General features: G+C 40.2%; 1 protein-coding gene across 1 annotated transcript in view; it reads right to left on the bottom strand.

Annotated features, from left to right (window-relative positions):
* The window catches only part of LOC139944847 (uncharacterized), a 54,010-nt gene that overhangs the window by 14,847 nt on the left and 19,101 nt on the right, over nucleotides 1–20,062 (bottom strand). The window contains exons 24-43 of the mRNA XM_071941980.1: nucleotides 19,303–19,551; nucleotides 18,872–19,057; nucleotides 18,286–18,468; nucleotides 17,785–17,979; nucleotides 16,526–16,774; nucleotides 15,288–15,485; nucleotides 14,727–14,924; nucleotides 13,504–13,686; nucleotides 12,936–13,190; nucleotides 11,293–11,472; nucleotides 10,779–10,973; nucleotides 8,962–9,075; nucleotides 8,411–8,542; nucleotides 7,515–7,757; nucleotides 7,148–7,348; nucleotides 6,127–6,266; nucleotides 5,272–5,432; nucleotides 4,196–4,386; nucleotides 3,504–3,665; nucleotides 2,689–2,886 (exon numbers count right to left, since the gene is read on the bottom strand). Of these exons, the coding sequence (XP_071798081.1) occupies nucleotides 2,689–2,886; nucleotides 3,504–3,665; nucleotides 4,196–4,386; nucleotides 5,272–5,432; nucleotides 6,127–6,266; nucleotides 7,148–7,348; nucleotides 7,515–7,757; nucleotides 8,411–8,542; nucleotides 8,962–9,075; nucleotides 10,779–10,973; nucleotides 11,293–11,472; nucleotides 12,936–13,190; nucleotides 13,504–13,686; nucleotides 14,727–14,924; nucleotides 15,288–15,485; nucleotides 16,526–16,774; nucleotides 17,785–17,979; nucleotides 18,286–18,468; nucleotides 18,872–19,057; nucleotides 19,303–19,551 (3,813 nt within the window). The remainder of the gene's footprint in view (nucleotides 1–2,688; nucleotides 2,887–3,503; nucleotides 3,666–4,195; nucleotides 4,387–5,271; nucleotides 5,433–6,126; nucleotides 6,267–7,147; nucleotides 7,349–7,514; nucleotides 7,758–8,410; nucleotides 8,543–8,961; nucleotides 9,076–10,778; nucleotides 10,974–11,292; nucleotides 11,473–12,935; nucleotides 13,191–13,503; nucleotides 13,687–14,726; nucleotides 14,925–15,287; nucleotides 15,486–16,525; nucleotides 16,775–17,784; nucleotides 17,980–18,285; nucleotides 18,469–18,871; nucleotides 19,058–19,302; nucleotides 19,552–20,062) is intronic.

Consider the following 20,062-nt stretch of genomic DNA (forward strand, 5'->3'; position numbering starts at 1 on the left):
CTTTCTCTGTGAAAGAAATTTTGCAGAAAAAAAAATCAGCGCATAAGGCCAAAGAAATATATGTTTAGAGCCTGACTATTTGAAAAAGGACATGATGGAAGAGGGAGGATCTTTTTTTTCCACTAGTCAAAATGGCCGTCAGACACATTTTTAAAGACAACTGGCTGGGCCATTTTTCAAAACAAAATCGTTTTTATCTGAGATCGTTAATATGTTTCCGGTTTTTGAGGCATTATAAAAAATAAATTTAAAAAGGAGGAGTAAAATAAATTTAAAAAGAAAGAAGTCCAGTGCTTTGAATGCTGCATAGGTATTCTATAAACTCTATGGTGAATGATCATGATGAGCCATGCACCGTCATAGATGGATTTACTCAAATCCTCTTGCACCTGCCCGTATTCAATCATTGAAGATTGTTAATGCTTTGTCAATATCGAAAAAATAACATCTGGCGATGTCACTGGACTGCTGGACAAGACAGGAATAAAAGACGGGAATAAAAGACGGGAATAAAAGACGGGAATAAAAGATGGGGGGAAAAGACGAGAAAAAAACCTGAGATTTCATACAGTGAATAAAAATTGCGCTACACTGAATCCGTCACAAACACAAATGATTTTAGTAATATGCACCTTTAAAGCCATTGGACCCTTTCGGTAAACAGTGTTGTCCAAGGCCCACACTTGTGTACCACAACTTCTACATCAAATAACAAACCTGTGAAAATTTAGGCTCAATCGGTCATCGGACTCGGGAGAAAACAACGGAAAAACCCACCCTTGTTTTCGCGCGTTTCGCCGTGTCATGACATGTGTTTAAAATAAATCTGTAATTCTCGTTAAAAGAATTTATATTGTTTTGCTGTTTTCTCAAAAAGTAAAGCATTTCATGGAAACATATTTCAAGAGAAGTCTTTCACCATTGCCTTCTGTAAACCCTGTAAGTTATGTGTAAATCTGTGAATTTTCATTTTTTTTTTCTGAACCGAAAGGGTCCAATGGCTTTAAAGGAAATGTGTTTAAGTTTGGAGTTTGCCACAAACATGATTTAGAAATATGCACCTTTTAAAATGAAGGTTTAAATTTGGAGTTTGGATAGATGACCTTTTTGGTTTATTGAAAATTGTAAACTGTTGTTCACCAAAAAAACAAAAAGAGTAAGTAGATGAAGGGGTGGTAACCATTTTAAGAACCATGTCACACAGGGGCAATTAACAGGCAACCAGTTAAAGGCAATCTCCAAGAAAAGAAAGCCATTAACATTTCAATGTTCTCAACATTTTCTCAGAGATTGAAACACATTATTTGAATAATTATTTCTGCAGTCCTAGCCTGGGCCCAATTTCTTAGCATGAAATGTCTACCCTGTTAAAAACAGGATTACCAAACAAATTTCCATTTCTTGCATATTGCTTGTTACTGGCATTCAGCTGTCGTTTGCTTATTCTGAAAATCAAATTTTGGTTGGTAATCCTGTTTTTATCAAGGAAGAAATTTCATGCTAAGCAAATTTTTGTGCTTAGCAGCTCTATGAAATTGGGCCCTGCTTTGCAGTTGGTTGCCTACAAGCTACCTGTAAAAGTTGGCTCATGTGACGAGAGGTCTTAAGGTCATGTCACACAGGGGCAATTTACGGCAACCAGTTCCAGGCAATCTCCAAGAAGAAAAAGGCATGAATAATACCTTTTAAATTAAACGGGATTTGAGGCATTGCTTGGTGAGGTATCAATACATAAGGTTTCCGGTACCACCATGTGTGTCCTAATTATGTTCTTCTGAAATTCTTTTTTCATTTTGAGAGAAGTGAGATGTATGATCATGACAGGCAGCAGTGACACGAAAGCGAATTTAACACCTCAGCAGATCGATGAAGGAAGACTTCGTCTGTAATGAGATTGTTTACCCAAAGGGTGATTCTCATCCACTTGAGGAACAGATAAGCCAATGATGCGACAAACGTCTTCAGTAACGTCTTCAAAATCCTGATAAAATGCCGCTATATGTTATGGAATTTGTGAAGACATTCTATCTATTGATTTAAAGACACTGGACACTATTGGTAATTGTCAAAGACCAGTCTTTTCACTTGCATTATTATCTCGCAACTTCGACGACCGATTGAGCTCAAATTTTCACAGGTTTGTTATTTTATGCATATGTTGAGATACACCAAGTGAGAAGACTGGTCTTTGACAATTACCAATAGTGTCCAGTGTCTTCAACTTATGACGTCTTATATTCTGGGGCAATAACCTCTCCACGTCCTAAAAACGTCATTGAATCAAATAAATCTTAGGAACTGAAAGTTATGTTTTAAAAAATGGGGATATACATGTGTAACTGTACAAAATATAGTACAAATGTCCATTTGTGTGTGTGGGTTCTTTTACTTCTTTGTTTCTTTCTTGAAGAACATTAATTTTAAATCAAAGTGTGACAGGTTTGCAGTTCTTTTCTATTTTTAAATGTGTGTAAGAACTCAAGGTTCCCGTGGCAGACCATAAACCACCTATGTGGACACCTTGAGACGGGACTCTGGCCCAAGATGGGAAAAGCTGAGTGCAGCAATGGAGGACCAACGTGTTTGGAGGGCCACCATCCGATCGACTGAATGAATGAAGAACTTGAGCAAAAAGTAAAAGTCTTCTGTTTTCTTTCTTTAAAAAAAGGTTGAATTGTCTTTTCTTACCTCTTTTTTCAGGGATTGCGGGAGTTTGGAAGTTACTAGTGCAGAGAGAAATCGAAGTAGCCCCCGTGACTCGAGTCCTCATACCGTCAGGACAGGCCTCACAGCCAATTTGACCAGACCTAGTCTGGTATGAGGCTATCGGACAAGGCTGGCACGGGTCGATACCCCAGAAGGAAATGTGACCTGGGGGACACATCTCTGTGATCAAATAAAAAATACATTTTAATTTTTCAAAAATAAAAGTACATTTTGTTTTTTTAAAAACCCAAAACTATCTTTAAACTTTTACCCAGTTAGTTTTCCTTGGATAATTACTCTGGTCCAGAGCAAAAATAATCCTGTAAAACTTTTTTTTTTTTTTTTTTTTCAAAAATTGTGAAATGAAACATGGTCCATTTTGAATGAGACACAGGGCACTAGATATTGTGACATGTCATGGCCGAGTGGTTTGGTTCGTTGGACCCAAGCTCTGGTATTGTCAGCAGCAGAGTGTGGGTTTGATTTCCGGTCATGACACTCGTTTGCCCTTGAGCAAGGCACTCAACCATAACTGCTTAGTAAAAAGTTGGAAAGGAAGTGCATCCTGCTCCACCAACCAGAACTTGTTTTTAAGACAACAAAAATAAAAAACACTGTTTTTTTCCATTTTGTTTATTTAAGTTTTTATAATTATATATATATAAATGTTTTTTTTTTTTTTTTTTTTTTTTTTTTTTTTTTGGGGGGGGGGGGGTGGGGGTAAAAAAACAAAGAAATCACATCACTGCATAAAACAAAAATATACAAAATAAAAATTTAAAGTATTTCCATCTTACTTTGGCAGTGGGTTGGGTCAAACGCTCCTGTTCCGATCGTCGTCCTCCCTGATTGACAGACTTTGCACGTTAACTGCCCTTCTTGGTCCTGGTACGTAGCTATTCCGCACGGCTCACACTTCCTTAGCGACAGCTTATAACGTGTCCCCTTCGGACATTTCACTTCAAGTGTGAAAAATAAAGAAAGTGACTCTCAGCTAACAAATCAAAAACAAATACATACAGGCCCAATTTCATAAAGTCTGTCAAACTATCTAAGCATTTGTTTATGTTTTCTGTTTTAAATTTTTTTTTTAAGTTTGTGAAAAATGAAAGCTTCAGTCCATCATTTCTATAATAAAAAATTAATAAAAGAACTAGGTATTATTTTTATTTTGAGGATATTAATTTTGTTTTGGATCAACTAGTAGTGTTTAACCCAGAGATGTGATAGGATGTTTGAAACAAAACATGAACTACGAGTACAAAGCGTGAAAGCTTGCAAGCATAAAGCATGAAAGTTTGCAAGCATATAGCGTGAAAGCTTGCAAGCACGAAAGCGTCCGAGGAATTTGAAGCCCTACTCTGCAATATAGGATGTTTTATGTGGTTTTATCCTCATTTTCTGATGAATTTGATCTAAGTCATGAAATAAATAAAAAAATTCAATTAAAATTTCCGTTTTAAAACGGAGAAATCAAATCTTTGCTCACCACACTGCGAGCCGGATACCACCCTCCCATCACCACAGAAGACCTCAATCATCCCGGTGTCTGACTGCTCTCTGGAGAACACAGCTTGCCCGCCTCTATCCAGGTTAAAGGTCGCGGTCCTGTCACCAAACATGTCACGCGCAGACGTGTTTAGGAATAGTGGAGTAGAGTTCACGTCCAATGTGCTATTTCTGGAACGGACCGAAACGGATACATTTTCAGTTTTTATGCTCAGAATTTACTTTTATGGCGTTATGAAGTTAATCGAGGTTCCTTAAACCATCTCACCCCCCTATGGTTTATACAGCCTGTGCTGCCAAGTATGTAGCGCACCAAGGCTAATCCAATCACAAGAACCATCTCTGCCCTCACAGGTACCCATTTACACCTGGGTGGAGAGAAGCAATTATAGTTAAGTGTCTTGCTCAGGGACACAAGTGCCACAACCCAGATTTGAACCAACACCCTGATGGCTTAGCCACCAGAACTTGAAATCCACCTGAACTTGAAATTGAAGCTCTTAAACACTCGGCAATGACACCCAAACACCAGCCTGGCTGTCACTAAGAACAGCGCAGTAAGAAAGATTAATGGGAACCAACTATGAGCCAACATCCGCAAAAAATCCAGTGAGTTTAACGGTAGGGTCAAAGATTTTTTTTTTTTGTCAAAGAAATGCCGACTTATCAAGAAATTATCAAGACAGATACAACAAACGTAGCTAGTCAAAACTTTGAAACCAATTCAGAACTCACTTCGCGGTAGTGAAGTTACCAACGAGAAGTCCCCTCGATCCACTAAAACAAAGGTATTAGTCCAGGCCAACTTCCTACCTTCCGCCCAGGTAGTAGTTAAAAAGTAGGACAGTTCTTTTCAGAACTGAAAAGTCTCTCAAACTCCACAAAAGTCTACTCCGCGGTAGTAGAATATAAAGTTCTCAAACGAACATAATCTACCTGGCAAGTACACACATGGTGTTGCTGGAAACCGAATAATATAGTCCAAAGTACTTCCTTGGCACAGCTATTCTGAAGATTTGAGCCTCATTGTTTTTTTCTTTTTGAAATGCTCCTTACCCCTCAATGATAAGTCTTGGAGATATTGCCACATTGACGTCGAGTTCTGCCTCGCGTGTTTGCCGCCGCCGTTGTCGACTACCAGACTCCTCCGTGGCGTCTCCACAACTGACCACGATGTTCTCCATCCTACACACATTGTCAGGATCCATCTGACAAAGCTGACAAGAGAACAATTTATTTAGTATTTTTTATTTTTTATTATATACTGTAAACCACATGGCAAACTGACTGGATAATTTTTAAATGATTTGGGGTCGAACAAAGACAAATTGACTAGATGCTAGAGTGGGACTCAAACCAATGACCCTCCAGATTAACATGCCGGCGCTCTACCAACTGAGCTATCTAGCCCTATGTTGGCGGTTACCCTATTTGGTCAATATCTTTGTTCGGGGTGCCTGTCAGAAGCCATACAACCGTTAACAGCCCTGTAGCCAGGGAGAACACCCAAGGATACAGCTTGGGAAGAGGCAGCCAGGGGATCATCTGAAGGGGTCGGACTTTTTATTTCAAGTATTATATACTTTTAAATTGGCACAACAATACAAAAGAAAAAACTACGGAAACAAATACAAATATATAAAGAATATAGCGGGGCTTGAAAGACTGCTAGAAGATAGGATTCAAACTGCCCCCTAGCCACCGGGCGAATTCGGTGGTCTAGTGGTAAAAGCTCTACTGTAACAATGCAAAGGTTGTGGGTTTGAATCCCACCCGAGTGATTTACCTGTGAGGTTTTTTTCACAGAGCTCGGGGAAGTACTAAGTATACAAAACTTAAACACATCGGTGTACGAGTAAAAAAAGAAGGGAAAACAAAAACCATTTTTAGAATATGAAGGATTAAAATTACCGGGAAAACCATGCGGCTAAAAAGAGCCACAAACTTTGTACGTATGTCCTCCGTCTGCTCTTCACAGCTACCAGAAATACCATGGAGACTGAAGAGGTATGAATCCAATCTCTCCCACCGTATACGTGATCGTTCATCTCCTGAAAAATAAAATAAAAAATGAGATAAGAACTTAAAATTCCTTTTATGTTTGTTGAAGTGATTTCCTTCAACTTCTTAAAAGGGCCCAATGTCATATACGTAATAATAAAAAGCTCCTTAAATAAAAAATGCAAATCAATTTCAATAAAATTAATCAAAATTAAAATACTTATGTTTAACTTAAAAAACCGAATGGTTTTTTTTTTTGCCAAATAAATACGTTGATGATCAATAAACCCCATTTATTAGGAGCTTCAAAATATGCAAAAGTAGTTTTAAAAATCCATACAAATTGCACTAAGGACCTTAAAGTTCTGATCAGGACTCAATTGAATGGCTCTGCTTACTATTAGCAAAGAATCGGCGCTTACAAAAGCATGGAATTTCATGCTTGCGTCAAGCATATTACATGGGTTAGCAGTGAATTTGTCCTTGTGTGCTTGCATACTCCACGCAACTAGGCATTCTACGCTTACACAGCTAGTGCTTGCACAGTAAGCACAGAATGGTGATCGTAAGCACAGAATTTGGCGGTAAGCAGAGCCATGAAATTAGGCAAAGAGGATTTGATTCGCACACATTGCTTCGTCCTTCGGATGGGACGTAAAGCCGTTGGTCCCATGTGTTGTGTAAAGGCATGTAAAAGAACCCAGTGCACTTATCAAAAAGAGAAGGGGTTCGCCCCAGTGTTACTGGCTGTGGTACCTGTATGCCCCGTAGCACCTTGTAAACCCTTATAAGGTGCTAAATAATTGGGGTCTCAGCCTTCATCAATGCAATAACCTCTCTTTCTGAAATTTTGTATGTACTCAGTGCCTTGAGTACCTTGTTTGGTAGATACGTGCGCTATATAAGACTTTGATATTATTATCATTATTACTCTTTGTGCAGGCAGGGAGATACGGAGAGATATGCTCGTCCATCAGAGTGTTACTCCAGAGTCCAGAGTCCAGACAAACTAGGGTAGCGGGAGGTTGCGTCAGAAACAGGTAACCATCATTGCAGTGTACCGTACAGTAATTGGTCTCTTCACAGGCTAGAGCTCCATTTGGAGGAGCTTGTAGCGGCTGGCAGGGTGTTTCTAAAGGGGAAAACAATAAAACACCTCAAATTAGAGAATTTCATTTATTGGTGCAACAGGCTATGCATCTTCAAGATGTTTCCAAGTGCTTTTGAAGAAAGGTATTTATTATTTACATGAATCGCACATTAGGAGTGGACCCGCAGAAAACCCAGCCTCAACTCACCATCCACAATTTCAATCTCGACCCTGCACGATGCTGGATTGTCCGACGTATCCCTGAATGTATACTGAACGATGAAGAGTCCCCACTCATACACCGGAGCACCGTTGACCCTATCAACGTAGATATCTTTTATTTCAATGTTGTCAACGACCATAGGCTCCTCCCACACTGGGTAGACGGGGAGGGCAGAGGTACGGAGTGTTGTAACATTCGGACAGGATAGAATGGTCGGCGGCTCAAGATCTGCGGATGGTTTCAAAAACATTCATAAATTGGTGGAAGTGGTGTCAAAGTACATTAATCCATGAAGGAACAAAGAAAAAGGTGTGAAATGCCAGTATTGAAACGTTTATTGGACCCGAGCATTTTTTTGAAAGACCTAAACCAAGGATGCCTTTTAAGTGAACTTCATCACTGTAGCTTGCCTGGGGAAACCTGTAAACAAGGGTGCTTGCTAAGTGAACAAGAAACACGGAGGTATAAGGGTTTTGTATGACACAAAACAGAAACGTTCACAGATGTACATTAAACTTACACGGTTTAAAGATAATGATAATAGAAAGCTTCTCTTAAAATATTACTTGCTGAGGCGCTGTGTATTTTTTGAAAAATGAGTAAAACAAATTCACAAAAATAATTTTTGTCAAGAGACAAAATTGTGAGACAAAATTTGTGGACGCATGTACAATGATTTACGTGACTCTTTCGAAAAACATTGCTCTGTGATTTTTTACTTTGTTTCTCTCAAAAACTTTATGATTAACATGACTAATGAAGCTGAAACTTCTACGGGTAAATTGACATCTTCGTTCACAGGGAGTTTGGATTCATGTCATGGCTGATCTACTTGTTCAAAAGGTTTTAAAACCTTTAATGAAAGCTTCCAATGGACCTACCTCTCACAGAGATTTGCAGAGTACAGTGGGCCACATTTCCAGCCTCGTCCGTGGCAGTGGTGATGAAAAAGTGAGTGCCAGGGCCAAGATTCAAATCACCTGCAGATGGGGTCTCGATAACCGGATCAATGCCTGGAGGGTTTAATCAAGGTTAAAGGTCAGAGGTCAACAAGTAGATTTATCAAGGCTGAAATAAAGGTATTATTTACAGTATAGACAATGTGACCTATGTTTACATTCAAACCGCCCTCTGTTGACAAAACACTGTACACGTCATGTTTTCCCGGGCAAAAAGACATGTAATCATGGTAAGATTGCGTGTACATTCTAGCTGGCTGCCAAAACACAAAGGTTTTGCCCGGCGGTATGCGCGCGAATCATGTTATGGTTTTCGAGTGACGTCAGAGGTCACATCGTCTGTAAATATAAGATTTCACACAGGGATCATCACAATGGAAAGGCGCATCTGAAGACAGTGATTTTTTTCATAGACCTTTGAAAGTCAGATAAGATGCGTCTTATCCCCCCAAAAAAGTACCCAGACTTCATACCTGAGTTATCCGTGGCGTTCGGTGTTGCCAAGAAGACTTGGATGGTCTTATTACCGATCGGTAGAATGTGATTCTGAGACTCTGGACAACCTGAGATGACTGGAGGGGTGAAGTCTAGGGGGATTAAGCGGTCAAGAAAAACACTCAAGTTAACATTTATTTATATATTTCATACTACTTTTCTCAAGATATAACATTATATAGACCTTTCTACTGCGACGCCACAGCCCAAACTTTTAAATGGTTTGAAAATAATGATGGTAGAAAGCTTCCTTTAAAAACACTGGACACTATTGGTAATTGTTGAAGACCAGTCTTCTCACTTAGTGTATTTCAACATAAGCATACAATAACACCGCTGTGAAAATTTGAGCTCAATCGGTCATCAAAGTTGCGAGATAATATTAAAAGAAAAAACACTTTTGTCACACGAAGTTGTGTGCTTTCAGATGCTTGATTTTGAGACCTCAAATTCTATATCTGAATTACTTCTTTCTCGAAAACTACTCCACTTCAGAGGGAGCCGTTTCTCACAATGTTTTATACTATCAACCTCTCCCCATTATTCGAACGAATTAAGGTTTTATGCTATTAATTATTTTGAGTAAATTACCAATAGTGTCCACTGCCTGTAAAACTATTACTTACAATGGTGCTGTAGTTTTTCAAAAATGAGTGAAACAAGTCATGAAAATAATCACAGGAGACGGAAAACTATTTTAGCATGTACACAAATTTTTGTGACATTGTTTTTCTGCAAAACTACAGCACCTCAGCAAATAATATTGGTGAAGAAAAACACTCCAAGTCAACAATTATTTAATAGATGTTAACTTTGCATCGGGAATAAAGAATATTCTTTTTGGTTTTACCCATTTACACCGATGTGTGTAAGCACTGTATACTCGGTACTTTCCCAAGCTCTTTGAAAAAAATTCTTTAAAGACCCAAGTGTCAAGGCTGTCACTCAAACGCACACTCTGCTCAAAATCACCAGAGCTTGAGTCCGGTACTTGAGTTCGCCCGTACAACCTTTTCCTTCAAGTGCTCTCTCTATCAACTGCCAGTTGCCATTAAGATACTTAAACACTGAGCACCTTCGGTAATTGTCACAGACCAGTATTCTCACTTGGTGTAACTCAACATATGCACAAAATAACAAACCTGTGAAAATGTGAACTGAATTGGTAGTCGAAGTTGCGAGAGGATAAACTCCAAACGGGAAACTATTTTAATTTTTCTCGTCAAATATGACATTTTAGACAGAAATATGTCAAGGGATGTTTTATACTGTCATCATCATTAGACCGTGTATGCTTATGTAAATCTGTGATCTTAGACGAGTTTTTTCTAACCTATTCTGTAATGTTCCTTTAAAGCCATTGGACCCTTTCGGTAAACAGTGTTGTCCAAGGCCCACACTTTGTGTACCACAATTTCTATATCAAATAACAAGCCTGTGAAAATTTAGGCTCAATCGGTCATCGGAGTCGGGAGAAAACAACGGAAAAACCTACCCTTGTTTCCGCGCGTGTCGCCGTGTCATGACATGTGTTTAAAATAAATCCGTAATTCTCGTTAACGAGAATTTATGTTGTTTTGCTGTTTTCTCATAAAGTAAAGCATTTCATGGAATAATATTTCAAGAGAAGTCTTTCACCATTGCCTTCTGTAAACCCTGTAAGTTATTTGTAAATCTGTGAACTTTTATTTTTTTTTCTGAACCGAAAGGGTCCAATGGCTTTAAGGGTGGTTTCCAAACGTATACCTTCCCTTTAAATTATTAATTGTATTATTTCCCCCACCAGAGTTCTTACCCATGCAGCTGCTCTCTGTTAAATCATCGCTCCATTGGCCGTTTTGTTGGCAGGTCGATGACCCTTGTCTCCTCAGGCCGAACCCAGCGTTGCACTCAATCTCACACCTCGTCAAGTAATTGACTGCTCCACTAGTACATGCAGGGGGGTTCAAGGTTCCGAACGGAGGGGCAGATAGAGGGCTGCAGTACACCGCTAAACAAATAAAATAATACTAGTTATTTTTGTTCAAGTTGAATCAATTCTAAATATTTCTACTCGCATCCCAGGCACTACGTGGTTTTTATAGCTCTACATTCATCTTTGGTTTTGAAAGCTCCACTCTGCAATCTGGGGTGTTCCATATGGTTTTATTCTTCAGTTTCTTATGATTTTGATCTAAATTTAAAAATATAATAAAATAAATTAAAAATTGCAGTGGGAAAAAAAAACAAATTTCCGGTAAAAAAAATCACATTTCTGAGGGAGGTGAACTGTATAGTGAATAGCGTATTAAAGCAACGTCCAATTTTACCTGAGCATAGTGGGAGACTTTCGTTCCACTGCCCATCATGTCTGCATGTCAGATACCGTGCACCAATGAGCTGGGTACCGTCTTCACATGCAAACTCCGCCACTGAACCTCCCTGGTTCCCGCATGTCTGTGAAACCACAGACGCTTGTTGGATTTCTGGGATCTGCTGACACTCAATACCTAAGGCCAAATTAAAAAAACAAACATGTTTAGCGTACTCCTTTTTTGAAAAAGTAAAGAGTAGTTATTTTTTATTTTAGAATGGCTACCTACAATTTGTAGGTTATTTTTTTCATCAAAATTTTTATTTTTTTGCTGAGATCATAGGGCAGGTACACATTTGGTAATTACTGAAAACAAATATTAACTTAAAAATTGACTTGGTAATGAGCATTGGAGAGCTGTTGATAGTATAAAACCTTGTGGGAAACGACTCCCTCTGAAGTAACGTAGTTTTTAAGAAAGGGGTAATTTCTCGCTTAAATAATAAAAGACTTCTAGCTAGAAGTCTTTTATTCCTATCTGAAAGCACACAAAATTCGTCCAACAGGGGTGTTTTTTCTTTCATCATTTTCTTGCAACTTCGATGACCAATTGAGCCCAAATTTTTGCAGGCTTGTTGTTTTATGCTTATGATGGGATACCCTAAGTGAGAACAAAGGTCTTTGAAAATTACCAAATGTGTACAGTGCCAACATCCAGTATACAGACTATTGATGGTACGAAACTTAAAACTGTTTCAGATTTCAAATACCTCGGTTCGTCACTACCTGACTCATTCCAAGATTTCAAATGCAGGAAAGCGCAAGCATGGTCAGCATGTAACCAATTAGATAAGATCTGGAAGTCTGATCTTGACAGAGCTATCAAAATCAAGTTCTTCAGGGCCTGTGTTGAAAGCATCTTGCTATATGGAGCCGAAACATGGACAACAACACAAAAAATGAATGATCGCATCAACGGTTGCTACACTCAACTGCTGCGTAGAGTTCTCAACTTCCACTGGCGGGACCATACTACAAACAGGGAGGTTTATGGCAATCTACCACCACTTTCCGAGACCATAATGCAGAGACGTCTCCAGTTTGCTGGCCACTGTTTTCGAACAGCGGATCAACCTATATCGCATCTGGTCTTTTGGAATCCCCCTGGCGGACATCCAAATCGCGGCAGGAGGAAAATGAGCTACACTGACACCATCACCCGAGACACAAATCTCAATCAAAACGAGACTCAACAACTCATGAGGGACAAAGCAACCTGGCACCACTTCATCAAAGCTGCTTCTGCTATTCCGTCTAAGGACGACGGATGATGATGATGATGATGATGTACAGTGCCTTTAAATTATATCCTTTTTGGCAGGAAGTATGAACCGGGCTTTAGACTATCCTAATATGCAGAATGTGATATGGGCAACCAATCAGTACTATTGGTCAACCAATCAGAATCAAGCAGGCATGTGAGTAACTATCCATGAAAGAAGCGAAAAAGAGTAAACCGGGCAAGAAAAAAAACGAAAAAGATAATATTCCTATACTTTTGTACACAGAAAGTGAAGAAAAAAAGAGGAAAATCAAAACCCCAAAAGAGGAATTCAGCTTAAGGGAGGAAATAACACATTCTTGATCAAGGACACTTACTCAAGATAGTGACAGTAAGTAAACACTCTGCCGTGTTCCCGGACGGGTCTCGCGCTGTGAAGGAACGCTCATAGACCCCGACGGGCCACCAGCTCCCCGCAACATCGTCTTCCCCTCCTGTGACATTAACCTCCCCGGAGTTATCTAGAGCTGTCGGCCACTCGTAGCTGACGATAGAGCCGTTGGCGCATGGCTCTGGGATGATGGTCATGAAGATCTGAGGGCACTCCGGAAGAAATTGCGGCGCTAGAATATCTGCCCAATGGATGAAAGGAAAACAAATCAAATTTTAAGAATAGGAGAGTAAAACAGGCCTGTGTGCTTCGTTTTTGAAAGGGCAAGGGTACCTAGGCAATGGGAATTCTGAAAAAATAAATTGAATTCGGTCAGAACATTATGTTAACATGATTGAATGTTTTGCTAAAATTCGATGGTCCATGCCAACCAGCGCGGTTTGTTTATCAACAACAGAAAGGTCACAGCGGTTTGTGCATAATAGCGCCCTCTATTGGCGATGAAGTACAATTAAAGAACACAGGAGCTTTTCCGTCTGAGACTACACACATACCTTGGCAGATCGGTGGGTCGGCCCTGGACCAGTTTCCAGAAGTCAGGCACGTCGTACTGGTTGAACCCCGGAGTGAAAATCCTTCTCGACATTGGTATCGACACACCGTCCGGAACTGTGGCGGATTTGTGTTGCAATGGATCGAACCATATCTTAGAGGGGGTAACACATTGCAGGTAACATCTAGAAGGGTGAACAAAAGATATATACATTCGTTGCCTCTGACGAAAGTCCGGTTTGGATAGAAAGCTAAGGCCATCTCTCCTACTAATTTGATATCACCGGTCACAAGGATTTTCCTGTCTGCAACTCAGCGGTTTCAACAGACCCCCATCAGTCGCAGTAAAGAAACTTATTTTTCTGTTGTGGTATCCCTTAGTGGTAACCCCTTTGAGATGCTTGTATCTTGTTTTTATTTGTTCCAACCTATACATCACAAAATTGAGTTTGACATTTTCTCTTCCTCTTTAAACAATTTACTATACTACATGTTATTATATATACTTCCTTCTTGTTGTTTTTTATTTTTTTCATTAATAGAATAATAATAATAAAATAGGATTTGAGGCATTGCATGGTGAGGTATCAATATATATTTGGTTTGCGGTAACACCATGTGTGTATCTACTTGCCAGGTAGAGTTTGTTCTTAGAGAACTGTCTTGCTTTATTCTACTATGGTAGAGTAGATTGTTTCGGGTGTTCGGGAGACTTCTCAGTTCTGAAAAGGAACTGTCCTGCTTATTAACTATTACCTGGCAGATGGTATAGAAATAGGCTGTGACTACTACTTTAGCTTATAGGATCGTAAATAACTGAACTACCGCGGAGTCAGTTCTTGAATTGGTCTCAATGTTTCGACAAGCTTGCTCTAGTTACCGCAAACCAAATAATATATAGAATAATAATTGTGAAAACATTTCTAGTGCCCCCCCTTGTCTGTCAAGGACGACATTCCTGGCGCAAAAACAAGAACTCTGCTCTGTACAAAGACACCCCAAGGCTGAAGCTATGATTTCTGAAACAGATAAGTATCAAATTGAGAACAAGTATCTACTTGTCCGAGTTGAAACGGGAGGCTGTTCCAAAGAGGTGGACCGGCATGAAAACAAAACAGCAATCACCCCAGGATTGCCAGGTATGAGACATGTTCAGGAGCCGGTTACCCAATAGTTTTCTTTGTATAGTTTTGTGCCAGTGAAGAAGTTTAACGGAAACACTTACTTTGACAAATGACATTTTCTCCTGACCAAGTGCCGTTTTCTTGACACATTCTCACTCCGTTATTTCCTCCCGGTGCCGGGCGTTTTCCGACTCCGCACGTCGTGTAACACGTCGAGCCGTAAGGAAGAGACGTAGTCTTGGCATCGCAACCTTCTATTTTAGTGTCTTTAGGGTAGTCGAACATCGGACACATCACAACTGTTTGTCAATAAAGATGGACAACAACAAAACGTTGGGTCATTGTTTGGTTTATGTCGAGGTATTGATGATTTATTGGCAAAATTTGCAAAAACGAAGGGGATCTGAAAAATATCCCTGCAGTCTCACCACCACTTACTTATAAATGATGCAATCGACAAAAGGGCTCCTTCGGTCACCCCAAATATGACGGCAGGCTTATATTCCATAAAGCCTGTAAGCACAATATCTTGCTAAGCACAGAACAATCTTACTAAGCAGAAACAGGTTATCAGCCAACATCCCACCAAGTTTATACTGTTGCCACCAGTGACCAACACATTTCTTTCTTAGAAATTTCAAGATATTTTCTTCTGGAAATACCTTCACATACGGGCTCCTCTCCGGTCCAGTGTTTCGATTCGTTCATCTGACCACTCCACTCGCAAGTCCGAACACTTGACCCCGTCAGCTTATATCCCGCACGGCAGCTGAAGGTACACTGCGCACCGAAGAAGTTCTCGCAAACCTCTCCTCGGAAGTCCCCAAAGTGAGGGAAGGAATGAGGAGGACAGCGGACAACTATGGAATACAGAAATTTTCAAAATTAATAATAACTGGATATAAATTGAGCCAAAATTACTAAAGGATGCAATTGGTGCTTAAAGGCACAGGACACGTTTGGTAAATCAAAGAAAAATACCTGGTGTATCTAAACGTTTGCATAAAATACAAAATCTGTGAAAAACTTTGCCTCAATTGGTCATCAAAGTTGCAAGAGAATAATTATAACAATCACAGCTGTTGCACAAATTTGTGTGCTTTTGGATAACTGAGAAAGACTTCGGGCCTGAAGTCTTTCTCAGAAACTACCATCTTTCTCAAAAACTACGTTACTTCAGAGAGAGAGTAGTTTTTCACAATGATTATACAATCATGTATAATCGATGCTCATTATTAAATACCTTGGACGGTTTCAAGTCTCTGATTAGTCAAAACCCGGTCACATGTGGGAGTGTTAACGGTGGTATAAAGACCGGCTTTGGAAAATAGCGAACAAGTGGCCACTAAATCAGCATACATTGTGTAAACCTTGCGCGTTGCACTGTATTGCACGCTTATTTTTATCCCTGTTAGTTTCATTGCAACTTCGCGCACTTACGCGTACGCACGCTGAAAATGTATCAATTTTGAGTGCGCGCGTGTAACATGTACGCGCGTATAAACTGACGCCGAGCTCATGCGCGCGTTTTAATGCACAAGGAACAGCTATCGTCCAATCATTTGCCTCCTTTGACCCCAGTGAAGGCGCTGAACAGATCATTATAGTCATACTTTGTGTAATTTCTACCCAAAAGCTACTCCCAGCTCTCTACGTCACGACTTGTACTCCTGGGTGGAGAGAAGCAATTATGATCAAGTACACAAATGTCGCGGCTGACCAGGCCAGGATTCAAACTCACAATCTGTAAATTTAAGAAACCTGAGTTCAACCCCCTACACCACTCAGCCACGAAACCCCACCCAGACTTTTAAGATGCTCCTTCAATCCTAGATGGTGAATAACAAAAAATGACTAAAGTCAAACTTCCAACCCCAAAATAATTCCTTCTGTGTCTTACCTTGCACATGAAAAACGAATTGACACGTTCCCTGGTTCCCAGCCTGGTCAGTTGCCTGAATCAGTACAACGAACATGCCCTCGGGGAAGGATGCCCCTGAATGCCGTGACGAGTTGACAATCAATTCGTTTCCCTCGTTGTCCATGACAATGGGGAGCGTCCAAGTTACAACAGCGGTGGTCTCACCTCGCGGAGCGGTGACGATAAAAGTTTCAGGGCAAGTCCCATTGAAATGAGGAGCAGCAATGTCTAAAGTAATAGAAACAGATCCAAAATGAGAACCAGAGAATGTAATTGATAATAAATTTGTATGTTAATTTAACCCTTTAGTTAGATACCACAGCAACCACAAACAGCTGACCAAAAGGCCCATAGAGGCTGCAAATGGCTGCAAGACCTAGGCCCAATTTCATAGAACTGCTCACACAGAAAATATTGCTTAATATTTTTCTGCTTAGCACCACTTAGCAAGATACCAATTACATTTTGTACATGTGACATGGTATTTTAGCTGGTACGGCCCTTATCCTTGTAAGCATAATTTGGTTGTGCTTAGCAACTATGCTTAAGCAGCTCTATGAAACTGGGCCCAGGGCCCTGGGCCCAATTTCATGGCTCTGCTTACCGCTAAATTCTGCTCTTTAATCACTATTCTCCGGTTTTAGGGCACCGCCTAATTCCGGGACTAGCTGTGTAAGCGAAGAATGCCTAGTAGCATGGACTATGCACAAGCCAAAATTTCCCACTTACCAATTCAAAGTGACCTGAATTGAATTTTTTTATTATTTATGAAGGTAACAAGTTGATGTTTCTACGAACAAAACAAAATTTCTGATTTATCAAATTTGTCAGACACTTTTACAAAAAAAATTGAATTTTACAATAAAAAGGTCTAACAACCAGTGGACCCTTAAAAAAAGAGCTCAAACACTTCATGATGTAAGAATGATCGTGTAACGTCAAGTGAGCACGCATCACACATTTACGCTGGTCGAATTGGGGCACCCCAGCAATCCAGTAACTAGGCTTATCTCACATTATCAAGCTTAAATAAGGCATGCCAAGTTTATACTGTATAAGAAAAGAAGAGGAAAAAAAAAAAAAAATTACGGAAAAAAAAAGAAGAAGAAAAAAAAGGGAGTAACAAATCGGATTGTAGGTTTGAAGAGGAGATTTCACAGGCCTGAACAACCATTCAAAGTTTGACTACAGCGATCGTTGTCCACGGAAGGGGGGTCGCTTTTAACGAGAATTCTTACCCTCACAGAAATGCTCGTCGTGTGCGTCGCTCCACTGGCCAGTTTCCAGACACGTGTGAGTAGTGTTACCAACCAACCGGTACCCATCATCACAAGACAATGTACACTGGTCCTGGTAGAAGCTCTGACCATCTAGACAGGCTAGCGGGCTGATCTTTGCGTGTTCATTCAACTCCAACGGTGGGCAAGTTCTCTCTACAAAAGGAAATGACAACATTGTAGTGAACAATTTTTTTTAAAGTTCGCCTTAAACAAGGATAAAACCACTCTTGGTATGGGGAAAAATTAATTTTTGAATGTGAAAAGAACTCAGGGGAACTGAAGGTAGGAATTGATATTCCTCTTAAAACAGTCTATATTGTAGGATGGAGGGAAACATGCACCGGGAAAGGAGTTCCAAAGAGATGCAGTACGTGGAATTAAACTGTTGGAATTGCTCCTTGTTCTACATCTCAGCAAATCAAGAGTGTATGGGTGAGAAGAAGAAACAGTTGAACTTACTCTGGCATTCCAACGCTAACCCCGACCATGTGTTATCGTCCTGACAAGTCCGGTATTCAGCGCCTTGCAACCTCTCGTACCCAGGAGCGCATGAGTAGCTACACGCAGCCCTGAAGTAGTATGGTGGTCGGCACCCCGCTTTAAACACATTGGGCTCGGCTGGTGGCTCATCGCATTCAATTACTAAGGGACATCCGACAAAAACAGAAGTTATTATTTTTTTTTTTCCACATGCAGCGATGCTTGTTAGCACTGTATAAAATGTGACAGGGTTAGTCGAGCTGGTCTTTGAAAAGCATTAGAGAATGCAAAGTAGAATATAATGATCCACACAAACATGCCTCGAAATTGCACGGTTTTCCTTTAACGTTGCGAACAAAGACGGTCAGCCATTTTGTGGAGTCAGGGCAAGGTGTCCCTTTAAAAGCCCTACTCCGTAATCTGAGGCATTCTATATGGTTTCATCTTCATGTTTGGGGGGGTGACTAAAAACAAACATTTTGGTAAATTGGTGAAATAAAATCCCTGTGTGTAATATTTTAAAAACTCTGAACTCGGATAAAAGTCTGAAAATGTTCTCACTTACACAGACAGTGTGCAGGTTGTCCGGACCAACCTTTGTTACCGTTCGTGTCAAGTTCACAATGACGTTGTTGAGAGCCACCGACGGCGAATCCCTCGTTACAACGAATGGCGCAGATGGAGCCAAGATGGTGCGTGCAATGCTCAAAGTAACCGTTGAATGGAAGACCGAGCATGTCACAGTAAAGAACTGTGTAAGGAAAGGAAATAACAAAAAATTTTGCACAAACTTTATTTTGGTCAGAAATTTCATTTTGGTCAGAAACTTTATTTTGGTCACAAACTTTATTTTGGTCACAAACTTTATTTTGGTCACAAACTTTATTTTGGTCACAAACTTAATTTTGTTTGTTTGTTTTTTTGGGGGGGATAAAACGGAACTCCCTTAAAAACGGTGAAATACATCCCTGAGAGAGAAAACCCCCTGTATCTTACCAGTCACTGTGACGATGAACGTACACACACCCGCGTTCCCTTCGCTGTCCCGTGCGTAGTACATCACCATTCTGCTCTGCTCACCAAGAAGCAACGGGGAATCCACATTTGAGGTTATCGTAGGCTCTTCCCCAGAGTTGTCCGTAGCTTGCGGCTCCGGCCACGTTACGTTGGCCGCGATCTGACCACTCTCTGCTGTGACGGTAATGTCCGAGGGGCAGGAATTGCCAAAAACAGGAGCTGTCACGTCTATACCCGATACAGAGAGGATTTTTCATTTATATCTGTATTTATTTCATTTCTCGGGCAGATAAAAAACACAATAATGCAATTAAAAACATTAAAAGATACAGCAAGGGCAATCAAAATACAGAGGAAGGAAAGAGCTGGGGAAAACAGCTGGAGCTTGAAGGATTGCCTAAAAGACGCAAAGTTCCTGTCTAGAGACTCTCCTCTCCAGCTGGTCCTAAAGAGCACAGCATTAATCTCTAATTCCTTTCAATGAAAAGCTCAACAGAAACAAGACTTAGGCAGGGGGTATTACTTCTTTTTTATTGTTAACATATTCTTATATATTTCACCACGCAGGTTGTGGAGATTATTTTTGTAGTTTTGTGGCGGCACGTCTAACTGAGTACTTAAATATGAGTAGTCGCCACACGATTAAGCAGTCAATAGTCGTGACTTCGACACTAATCTCACTAGTTGCCCAGGCTCATTTTAGTTTGGACCCAAGTCTTTCTCGAAGGATAAAAAATTA

This window comes from Asterias amurensis, chromosome 12, assembly GCF_032118995.1.
Source record: "Asterias amurensis chromosome 12, ASM3211899v1".
NCBI lineage: Eukaryota > Metazoa > Echinodermata > Asteroidea > Forcipulatida > Asteriidae > Asterias > Asterias amurensis.